This window comes from Vigna unguiculata, chromosome 11 (genome assembly GCF_004118075.2).
Source record: "Vigna unguiculata cultivar IT97K-499-35 chromosome 11, ASM411807v1, whole genome shotgun sequence".
NCBI lineage: Eukaryota > Viridiplantae > Streptophyta > Magnoliopsida > Fabales > Fabaceae > Vigna > Vigna unguiculata.
The window spans coordinates 40,078,367-40,091,098 of NC_040289.1; the positions used below are offsets into that span (position 1 = coordinate 40,078,367).

At 29.6% G+C, this 12,732-nt stretch overlaps 1 protein-coding gene across 1 annotated transcript; it reads right to left on the bottom strand.

Moving 5' to 3' along the window:
- Positions 1-6,080: 6,080 nt before the first annotated feature.
- Positions 6,081-10,467, bottom strand: LOC114169161 (sulfite reductase [ferredoxin], chloroplastic). The gene is made up of 8 exons (XM_028054200.1): positions 10,097-10,467; positions 9,094-9,873; positions 8,719-9,015; positions 8,000-8,197; positions 7,289-7,423; positions 7,087-7,203; positions 6,844-7,002; positions 6,081-6,736 (listed from the first exon to the last, which is right to left on the bottom strand). The coding sequence occupies exons 1-8, from the start codon at positions 10,265-10,267 to the stop codon at positions 6,530-6,532; spliced, it is 2,064 nt and encodes a 687-aa protein (XP_027910001.1). The 5' UTR covers positions 10,268-10,467; the 3' UTR covers positions 6,081-6,529.
- Between the last annotated feature and the right edge of the window lie 2,265 nt (positions 10,468-12,732).

Genomic DNA, 12,732 nt, shown 5'->3' on the forward strand with positions numbered 1-12,732 from the left:
ACAGAAAAAAACAATATTTCAGACAGGTATTTGTGTTGAAATATGATAAATGTTATATACAACTCTAACACTAATACGAAATGTCGTTTAACATTTATATATAAAATTAAACTAAAATAATTATATTTATTTACTTTTAAAATTTAAGAATTAAACTGTATCAAATTTTGGAACCGAGAACAATTACAAATCTATAAAATTTAAGATTTAAAATATATTTAATCCAAAAATAAGAAAGCAAAACTTTGCACCAAGAAAAAAAAAACTTTTTACGAATTTATGATTAATAATGTTGATTTATTCAAAATAATCTATGGCTGAAATTGATTTATTCAAAAGAGTCTGCTGTTAATGCTGATAAATCATGTCGTTATGTATTTTTAATCAATACTACTATTAATTATCATAATAAATAGGATTTTTGTAAAAAAATTTGAATTTAAAATTCAAAGATTGTTCACAAGGTTTGGGTAGATCGAATTAGTGAAAAGAAAAGAGCAAAGATAATAAAAGGTGTATAAAGGAGGTTATTTAGTTTGTTCATTAATGCGACATAAAAATGGAAGCAGCATTGAAGATGGTAGAAAAAAGCATGTTTGAGAAAGTGATGAATTTTGAAATCGAAAGAGAAAGAGATTTGAAGAAAGTCACAGAAAACAATGAGTTTTCTGAAACTGCAACGTGCCGTTCAAGCTCAACCACCATTTTTATTCTTTACTGCTCTCTCTCTACTTTTCTCCTCACTGCACACAATTTCACACTAGCCGTTATCCATTATTTAATTCTTATTTATTGCTATTACGTGCTCAATTATATACAATCGGCTTAAATACATTTTTAATATTTTAATTTTAAGTAAATTTTAAAATTAGTCTGTTTTTAAATTTTGAATTAATTTAATCTTCCATCTTTCGAAATATGTAAATTTAGTCATTTTACTCAATTTTTATTTTATCTTTTGCACACGTTTCAGGATTATATTTTAATTTGTTTATACTGTTTGACACATTTTTACTTTAATGTTAAATCAAATACTATTATGAAACGCACTTGAAATGTCAAATAAACTTAACAAAATTTGATTAAAAAAATTAAATCCACCTTTTTTAAAAGATGAAGAACTAAATTAGTCCAAAATTTCAAAATTGACTAATTTTAAAATTCACACCGAGAGTTAATGGATTAAAAAGATATTTAACCTTATACAAATTGGTCTTGTGTTTCATGAACTTTAAGTAGAATTATATTTTAACCATGTCTTAACTTTGTTTAATGTATTTTTATCTTTCCTTTTTTTAATAAATAAAATATGTCCAATTAATTATTAATATTTAATTTTAGAATTAAGAATGTATTTAGTAGTAAAATTTGGATTTGTTTTTTAATCTGAATTTTTGATATATTTTGATTCTTAAATTTAAAAAATAATATATGTAAGTATTTTGATTCAATTATGTTATATTATTTTTACGTGTCAAACTTTTAAAAAATTATATTTATTTGTTTTTAAGTTCAAATACTGAAATTTATCAAAGTTTTACAAAGAGATAAATTTCAATCTTGTGTTAAAGTGTAAAAATTAAATACATACGTAATTTTTAATTTTTATGTTAAAGAGATGATATATGTGGTGAAAAGATATATGAGACATCTCACTTTAATTAAAGATTATATAAATTTACCTATATAATTTGTCATATATACATAAGGGAAAAACATATTTCAAACAAGTACTATAAAAATTGAATTGGATTTATAATTTATTACGTAAAATAATTTAGTTAAATTAGATATTTATTGTGTAAAAAGAACACAGTTAAACAAATTTAACGACTATTCTTAATCAATATGAAAATAGTTAATTGCAGAGAAATATTACTGGTGTTTGAAACCAATATTTATGACATATTTTTGTTTACATTCAAAATAAGAGATGGAGTTAAAGGGTTAATAAATATTCTATTAGAGAGAATGTGATAAAAGAAGTATATTAAATAATATCACGACATAGAAACTTAACAATTAAATGTCAAGAATTTAAAATGATTTATTGAATATATAAATTATTTTTAATATTTTGAAAACATTCGATAAGAAGAGAGAGAGAGAGTGAATAGTTGCTATTAATGGCATCACGCTGTCAGCACAGTTTTCTATCTTATTCGTTTGGACATAGTTAATTGGTCCCTTCTGCTTTTTGTTTTTTTCTTTTCGTTTTTTTTTAATTTTCTTTTTGCATGGTTCGGTTGGGTACTTTCTAATTAATACCTGTTTTATTTGAAATGTTAAATAATAAATATTCCAAATAATAAAAATATCATGCTTCGAAGGTAAATTTTCAAATAAATTTAAATACATATTTTATTCGACCAGTTTTAACTAATAAACTTTAAAGTAATACTAAAACTGTGTTGAATTCTATGTATCTAAAAAGTTTAAATTAATCAAAATTTATTATTTGTTCTCACTTAATATAAGGGAAGAGGACATTGTAGTTTCGAAGTTGTTGTAAATTTTACTATCTTTGGATTAGAGAAAGGAGAGAGAAAAATTGTTAGTATGTTTTCTAAGTCATTTTAGTATAATTTTAATTACTACATTTTAGTTTGACCGTTGAAATTATCATCTCTAATTAAACAAACAAATTTCTTTGTTTTATTTGTTTTTTTTTTAATTTTTATATTTGAGAGAATTATTGTTTTAATATATTATTTTCTTATAGGTCTTTTTTCATTTTTTCTATATTTATATTTAATTGCTTGATTAACTGATTTACGTTTCTGAATTTTTAATTCTCATATTAAGATGATCTTTCCACGTTAAATATATTAATATTTTTTTTTTAATTGTTGTTGTTATTTTTTGTTGTCGCTGCTCTTTAGATATTTTACAAGTTTGAGAAAATTATTTCAACCACATATTTTGATAGTTATGTTTTGTTATCGTTTCCCATCATATTTGGACCTGATTTTGGTCATATATATATATATATATATATATATATATATATATATCTGGTTAAATATGTTTTTGGTCTTTTAATTCTTAGTAAATTTTGAAATCAATTTATTTCGAAATTTTAAACCAATTTAGTCTTTTATCTTTTCTTTCGAAATACGTTAATTTAATTCTTTTAATCAAATTTTGTTAGGTTTATTTAATGTTTCGTACGCATTTTATGATTGTATTCGAGTTGTTTAGACACATTGTTGTTTTAATGTTAAGTCAAATACTATTATAAACACGCTTAAAATGTCAAATAAACTTAACAAAATTTTATTAAAAGGACTAAATTCACATATTTCGAAAAACAAAGAACTAAATTAGTCTAAAGTTTCGAAATGGACTAACTCCAAAATTTACCAAAAATTAAGGAAGCAAAAACATATTTAACCTATATATATATATATATTATGTTAGAGTCTCTGTTAATTTGAATTAATTATTGAAGAGCACACACGAGTGTAGAGTGTGTTATAATTAATTTGATGACGCACGTTGAAGGTAAAATGAGAGAGGCATTAGAATAAGTTAAAAAGTACATTGTTCACATAAGTTGAAAGGGTGAAGTGAGGGTGATATTTGAAAAGTTAGAAAAAGTGAAATGAATTAGAACCAAAGACATGAAAGAAAATTGTAAAAGGTTATCCTTTGTGTGGTGTCTTGTTTCTGTCTCTGTCTTCATGCACAATAGGTATTCAGATTCTCTCGGGCTTCTCGTTTTCATTGATTGGTTATCACTCTCAAACAAACTAAAACTCACAAAGGTTTGGTGAAGTTTCATAATCTACTGCTACTACATGTAAGAAACCATGAAACTTATCGAAATCATTTCCTCTCTTTTTGTCTTCACCACTCACGGATCTTACTTTACCGTTCTAAATTTCAGAGCACACCTTGGAATTAGGAAGTTAGTCGTATAAGGTGGTTTAGTGTAAAGTTATAAGGAAGGATGAGACAGGTTGTTGGTCAACTATCCCATTAATATTATTTGAGAGTTATAAAATTGATTTGAAATGTTAGGAAGAAATAATGAAAGAAGATGTAAGTTCAACTCTTTAACGAGAATAGTCAGAGTGTACGTCAAAGTCTTATATTGAATATAATAGACAAAGTTAAACATTATATAAAATAAAAGGCTCAGAATCACATCGTCTTAAGATTTTGAGTTAAAAATGGTATCAAGTGTCTTGTAAGACCGACATTATATATAACCACAATTTCTCAATGACTATAGTCATACAATGAAATATATATAAAACAACTAGTAACAAATTAAGATTGTCGATAAAAAAAAATCATCAACTTCTTGTTTTTTTTTTTTTGTTAACTATGTTTCTGTCTATAAACTATAGTACAATTTTAAATTTCGTCCATATCTCAAACATTAATAATATTAGGTCTTTATATTTAAGAAATACATAAATGCACTCATCTACGTTCAAGGTTGTTAACTTTTTTTTAGCATAACAAACGACAAATCAGACTAATATGTTAAAATGTTGACATGAGAGGAACTGTATATTATTTTTTTAATGTATTTATCAAATTTATAACTTGTAATTAAGTTTTTTGTTTAAACCTAGACTTAAATATTAAGTAACTAATAATAACATTAACTTGTGAACAATAAATTTCAGGGCAATAAAATAAAAGTTCAAAGCATTTTATGGGATAAGTTAAAATTGAATTTAAACTTTATGAAGACAGGAATGACTGGTTGAAATTGAATTAAGCTGCATAAAACTGGAACATTCGTTTTTTATATATAGTGGGAGCATTGGAATTTGAAATATCACCAATTCAAAATCGATAATGCGTTAAAACCAAGTTTATGTATTCCACCATCAGTGCTGTCGACGTCTCTTTAAAAAAATAATTAAAAATTCAATCCTGTCAAAGCTGTGTAGACATGTTTTTTAATTTTTAATTTTGTGGGTGGAAAATGGAAGAAAGAAATTATGGAATGAAAAGCAGAGTGTATGTTTTATTAATCAATTCCTCTCGAAGATTTTCATGATTTTACCGTTACAAATTGTACTATTATTTATCATAACTTTGTCTTTATCTCATGAGCAAGTTGTAAGATGAGAAATTGTTTATAATAAAACTTGAATTTGCAATATGAAAGTTGATTTATTTGTTTATTAGCAGCTTTTGAAATTAAAGAATTTAACTGCAGATTTTGCCTTGTTGCTCTGACATGTTGGTAATGGAAGTATCCGAGACAAGTCAAATGCATATTTTATGCATTATGCTAATAATCAATGCTAACTAAGTGATTATTCAATGCCACCAAAAGCACTTTCTTGTCCTTTATGTTTTCTTCTCTCTTCATAATCAAACTTTGTATACTCTTTCTACAATTCAAAAAACCAGCTTTGTATATACGTCTTCGATGTGTCTCCGTTTATTTTTTGAAAGTTATTTCAAGTTAAAACGTTCTTAATCAAATTTAAAACTAAAAAACTTGTTTAAGAAATCATGTGAAGGTGTTGTCCTTAATGATTGAATATTATAAATGTTTGACTTATTCTTAAGTCTATAATATAATTATAAGAACATATAGAATTTTTACTCTTTTTCAGCTTTAACGAGTTCTTTTATTTGGTTTTAAGAGACACGTAAACTCTCATACAGAACAAATAAATTTTCACTAGAAGAATTATATGAATGAAAGGACTAAATTACAACTTTATTTTTTTCAAATATTATGGTATTTAGAGAAACCAAAATTACATGCAACTCTAAAACGTAAAAGAAAAAAAAAATTGATAACATCCACGAGAAAATTGTAACGAAAAATAATGAGCCCAAACCCAAATATCCTCTACTCGGCCTCATATTACGTGTGGTGTTATTTTGACACCCTTCAAACCAAAAACCTTCATTTCACAATCTTAAATCTTAAATAATAACATTTTAACTACATTTGTTTTATTTTTTAACTTTCAAATCTTAATATATATATATATATATATATATATATATATATATATACATTATTAAAGTGAGTTATAAAATAGGAGTATTTTTTTTTCAAGTGTCTCAAAGTGTTCTGTAATCAATAGAGTTGCCGATAAAATAACATAAACAACTGAACAGGTGAACAAATACATATATCGTTCGGACACCATATTCTGTAATTAATCACTAACAACATGATTGCAATTTACATATCCTGATCAATGAACTTCATTGGACTTTATTGGAGCAAGCACAAAAAGCCAAAAACATCTACCTAAAAACATTACTGCGGAAAAAAACCCAACTGTCTAACAGCCAAAGTTCGATACAGAAATGATGGGAAAGCTTATTTTGTGTTCAGAAACTCGAAGAAAATGATGAACCAAAAGATTCTTGCCAAAGCTGTTTCGGATAAAAAATAATTAATAACCCAAACATTAGTTTAGTCTATCCCCAGAGTTACCACACAGTAACAACAGAGAGTTGTGTTGAGTTGCCCATCCACCATTCCTGTAAACCACGAAGCAACATCCCATACATTCCTTGACTAAGTAAACGGAAATCATTCACCTTTTCCATTTTGGTTAGAAGCAACATAATTACGGATAATTTCCATGGCCAATTGATGAGCACTTTTGTTTTGAAGCTTTGCCAATTCATCCATTGCATCGTACGTCTCCTTGTCAGCAAAAAGCTTGAGATTGTGGCGCGATGGTGCAACCACAGGACCTTTCCATTTCTCAATATGTTCCTTAAGCTTATCAAATCCCTGGAAACAGAACATGGAGTAACTTAGGCCACACTTACCGATCACTTTAAAGATTAAAGCAAGAGATAGTACAGATCACACGTAAGAAAAATACCGTCAAAACTCACCAATCTGTTTGTGAAGTCACCAAATGATTCTTTAGATTGACGCTTTTGCTTCCAATAATAAAATAAAGGTTCCAAGACTTTTTCAAGGTCGTGGAGCTTCACTTTGTCCATGAAACTTCGAGCTAATGATGTTTGTTTCTTGTTCCCTCCAAGCCAAATCTGCATGAGAAAAGCAAAGTGAGCATGGTACTCTGTTGAACTTTTCTATCAGTTGTAATTGGGTTGAACTGCTGATCAGCTAACCTGGTAACTATTTGGGCCATCACCAACTAACCCAAGTTCAGCCATGTATGGTCTAGCGCAGCCATTAGGGCAGCCAGTTATCCTTACAACTACAGATTCACTATACCTCAGACCAACCTGAATTGCAGACAGCAAAGGTTTTAAGTATCCATATTAGTGATCTCCATCAAATCAATACTGCCTTATATATTTGAAGCAATACCTTTTCAAAAACGGCCCGAATCCGCTTAAGAATGTCAGGTATCCCACGTTCAGCTTCAGTAATTGCCAGTGGACATAATGGGAAAGCAGGGCATGCCATTGCTGTTATGTTGAGAGGATCTACAAATCTAGGTTGCTGTTCACAGCAAAAACAGGTCATTATAGTCTTATTAATGAAGATTTTAATATACTGAAAATAAAAATTCAAAAACAAAGAAAGAGATGAGACTAAAAAGAGTAAGCCATGAGAAGGAAAACAGAGTAGCAGAATAACATTGAGCATGATGCCAAGCAAGTGTACTATGAAAGAAATTAACCAAAATACGACAAGGGAAATTTCAATCTCCAGTTCATCATACATGTCAAGCATCAATCAGAAGTGCATTGAAAAAGGGAAAAAAAAGTTAACAACTTCCCCCAGTGTTGTAACTTTTAGTACACGAAAAAAAAAAATCCATCAGAAGGGCGACAGCTAATCAGATCTACAAACTCCTAAAAGTTACAATTGTTATCTGTGATAATGATATGCATGTTTCCTAATGAAACACAAGGAAAATGCAAGAAATTATGATTGGTAAATGAAACTCAAACTGTAAGGCTTTTGAGTAATGTCAGGTGTCAACTGAGCAGGGACAAATCAATTAAACACTTTATTAAACAAACACTGTTCAACAGAGAAAACAATGTAAAGACTAAGCTGTAAACATCTCACCAGCAGACCAGCCTGTGCAAGAGTTGTTGTAATTGGACGCTTCCATGAAGAACGAACATCAGTCAAGATGATGTTCTGATTTGGAGTGATTCTCACATTCAAATCATACTTCTCAATAACCTCCCTCAATGTCTTTTTCATCTTTCCACCAATTCGACCATTATCAACATGAAGTCCATAAAATAATTTGCCATCACCCTGGATGATGAAATTCAACAAATAAGCCCATACATAACATAAGAACGTGGAACTTTATTTTAGCACAAGACAATAACACCAAAGAATAAGCCAACAGAATGCTTGAAAACATACAAAGGATATATGTCTGCCACCATCTCAGTCACACAGCAAGAATACACACACACACGTATATCTAAAGTTGAACGAGATAAGTAAAACCTACATGGCACCAAAAATATGAAAATTTACAATAATCTTCATTTACCTAATCTGCCCATATATTTTGTAGGTTTCTAAGTTTGCTTAGCACACCTTTTCAGGCATATCAGAGCTGAAACAATTACACACATCACAGGCAATAAAACAAGTATAAGATCCATCTCAGCTGTCAAATCCACGAATAGACACATAAAAAATGTAAATCCTATCCACCAACTTTCATCGTTCCAAATATATATCACTATGAATGGCATGCATAAATGAAAAATATTATGGACTACAGGAGCAGGCATAGAGACGTTGTTTTTGTTCACACCAACCTGTTCATGCCAGCCAAGATAACTTTTAAATTCCCATTCAGGCAATACACGGAAAGGTTCAAATTTCTTGCCATAATATTGCTCAACCACGCTTCTAAACTTTTCAATTCCCCAAGAGCTGATCAGATATTTCATTCTACTATATTTGCGGTCATCTCTTCTCCCATTTTCTCGTTGTGTGACAACAATTGCTTTCACTGCATACAAAATATCCTCCTTTGGTACATAACCTAATGGTTCAGCCAAGCGAGGAAACGTGGTTTCCATCCTATGAGTTCTTCCCATTCCTCCACCAACCTGCAAGAACAATTAAAAGAACCCAGTTAGAACAATAGAAGACAAAAATCACTCAACTATTATCCACATCCATCTTACATATATGTTGTACCCTTGAGGCTCCCCGGCTTCATCGGTGACAACAACAACACCAATATCATTTGTGAGAATATCCACCGAGTTATCAGTTGGTACTGTAACAGCAATTTTGAATTTCCTTGGCAGGAACTGAGTACCGTAGATGGGCTCCGGTGAATCTGGGAAATTCGTACCATGAGAATTGTCATTTCGTGCCTGAACTACTTCAGGCGGTTCTGATGACAAAATCTTCTCTCCGTCCACCCAAATATCATAGTAGAAACCAGACTGCGGAGACAGTAGCGCAGCAATGTTTTCCGCAGTCTGCTGAGCCAAAAGATAATCCTTTCTCACGAGGGGCGCAGCAGGAGCAAGCACATTCCTGTTTAGGTCACCACACGCACCAAGAGTTGAGCCCATATTTCTTATAATGGTACCCATCACTGTTTTAAGATCCTTCTTGAGAACACCATGGAGCTGAAAAGTTTGTCTGGTGGTAAGCCGAAGCGTCCCAATCCCAAACTGATCAGCAAGATCATCCATGGTCAAGTAAAGTTGGTTTGAAACCTTCCCACAAGGGTTCTTGGTACGTATCATGAAAGAGTAGCTTCGGGAACCACGCTCTTCTCTATTGTACTGTTGATAGCTTCCATGAAACTTGATCAACTGTGTTGCAGCCTCACTAATATTAGGGGCATCCGTCAACATGTCCTCATTCAAAGGATATCTTATGAAATTGCTTTGTTCTTTGAAAATTTCAACTTTGCTGCGCTTTACAGTGGCAGTTTCAGACTGCACAGGCTACAAAGAAATCACAACCACAACAAATTATCAAAACATTATTCCAGAGCAATCTACCTTATTCTTTTGAAAACCACCACGCACGTTACAAAATAACATTAAACAAAACGAACGCAGAAGATTAAATTGAGAATTGAAAAGATTCATTAATGATAACTAAAAGACAAAAGAAAAAGTAAATGGAAAATGAATTGAAGCGAGGAAATGGAGAAAGAAGAGAAACCGCGGAAACGGCACGTGTGATGACGAGGGAGCGCGTGGTTGAAGGAATCGGGAGAGCATTGCGCGTGAGAGAAGAGGCGGTGGCAGACCTCAAACTGTGGAAGTTTGGGATCTGAAGCTTGGAGTCCTTGAGCGCCGCCGCGGTGGTGGCTGCACCGAACGACGTCGTCATGAGGTGGAGAACGAGGAAGCGAGAAAACAGGAAAATTCGAAGATAACGTTGGAAGAGGAAGAAGAAGAAGAAGATTGAGATGATGAGTGAAAACGAGGAATAAGGGTTTTGTGTGCAGTGTTGAGTGAAAACAAAGCACGATTGGGTGGTAGTGGTAGTGGTGTCACTGGTGAGAAGGAGAAAGTGGGTTTTGTGTTTCTCTGGTCACGTGCATACCACGAGAACGCTTTCAAAGATACTTATATTCGCTCAGTGAGAGGTGTGCTACGCGCACGCGCACGCATACCTTTTTTTTTCTAGTTTTTGTTAAAACTAACTAACTAACACTGTGAGTTGGTGGCGGTGTAAAACACTCGCCGTGTAACTGCATGAAGCGCGTGGAAAGTAAAAATCTTTATGAAAAAAAATAAGCGGTGTGGGACAAACATGCATAACCAAAAGGTTAGTGTTTTTATGGGGCTTGCAAGAGCCAGTAATGAACCTGGACGGAATCTATATCAATGGAACTTGATTCACGAGAATCAATGAAAACGGAAAGAGAATGAGGATGCCCTAATCAAATTCAAATCCAAATCCAACTCAAATTTGTTTTATTAATTACCATTATTAATAATTAATAAAAGTCTTAATTGGTGTCTCTGCACTAGTGATTTCCCACTAAGATTTGTAAAGAGAATGTGTGCATTCATTTTCATATAAGAAAGAAAGATTTTACAGTATTTAATTATTCATGGATTAGAAGAATGTAGACTAGACACAGTTAGAAAAATTAATTATAAAAGACAAGTTAGTTGTTTCCAAGTTTTATTTTGGCTCCTTTTCTTTTTTATGAAAATTGTGATAAGTATCGTTATGTATTATGATATTATAATTAGATTAACATACTAAAGCACATTAATCATTTATTGTTATATTGAAAATTTACGAGGGATCAAACTAAACTTATATGGAGAAACATTATTTTAAAGGAGTAAAAAACTCTAAACATAAAAATATTATACATGTTATTAAAAAAAAATTTAAAGATATTTTTCGTCTTGTCCTTCCAATTTTTAGTGAAAATTGTAATTAGTTTTTCTTAAAAATATTAAACCAATTTAGTCCCTCATATTTACAAATGAGTGGATTTAGTTTTTTAAATCAATTTTTTGTTTAGTTTATTTGACGTTTCAAACACGTTTTTTTAACTAACATTGAAGCAAAAATGTGTTAAACGATGTCAATAAACTAAAATATTATAATGATACATGTTTGACATGTCAAATAAACTTAATAAAATTTGGTTAAAATGACTAAATCCACACATTTACAAAATTGATAGACTAAATTAGTTTAAGATTTTCACAAAAGACTAATTTAAATTTTCACTAAAAATATAATGACAAAAAATATATTTAACCTAAAAACAAATAAGAATAGTTCTAAATGGTATAACATTGTATCATTCAATATCATGTTTGTAATAAATTTTATTTTCTAATTTAAAATAGGCAAACTTGTTCACATAAAACTGTACTCTCTAAAGTATAAGAATACTTAAAATTCTTTTTTTTTCATATTTGTAAACACTTTTTCCATATTTTAAGAAATTCGAGAACAATTTGAGGAAAAAAAAATATAACAATATAAAATTACTTTCCGTATAAATAAATTTAAAGTTACACTCATTCAGAATGTTCAAATTTTGTTATTTTAACATATAAACAAAATTTTACACCTAACAAAATTTGGAAAACTATTAATATGTTTAATTGTGTCACCTTTGAAAAAGTTCATAACAAATCATAAGACTAGGACTTTCATAAAATCTATTATTAATATTCACTTTAAACTAACCACATTCGATAATCGCTAAATGATTTGTACATACGAAGTATTCAAACTCAAATTATATAAGAAAAAATAAAACTAAAATATCATCCAAATCATTATTCATGTGTTTCACAAAAGCGTTATCCCTAAACCTTACATATCTTTTGATAGTGTACAATGAAACATATATATATATATATATATTTGTCATATTTTTTCACCCTTCGAATCCTTCAAATAGTATAACTTACTTGCGGAATGAGTTTCAGCAAGACACTCTTCATGACTTGATAAAAACAATTAAATGAAACGTAAACAATAACTCAGAATATGCAAAAATGTCATGCGACAAGGAACACATATATACAACAATTTTATATTTAAATAACATATATCGAATGGATTCCTCTTTATCCTTACAGAGAGAGCACGCAAATCATATATTCAACCTTTTATATCTCATAATATTTCATAATATTGTTTGACTTAATATTAAAATAAAATATTTCAAATCGTATAAATAATTTAAATATAATCTTAAAATATGTTCAAAATATTAAATAAATTTAACAAAATTTAATTAAAATGACTAAATCCATATATTTTAAAAAATAAATAACTAAATTAATTAAAAATTTTAAAATAGACTAATT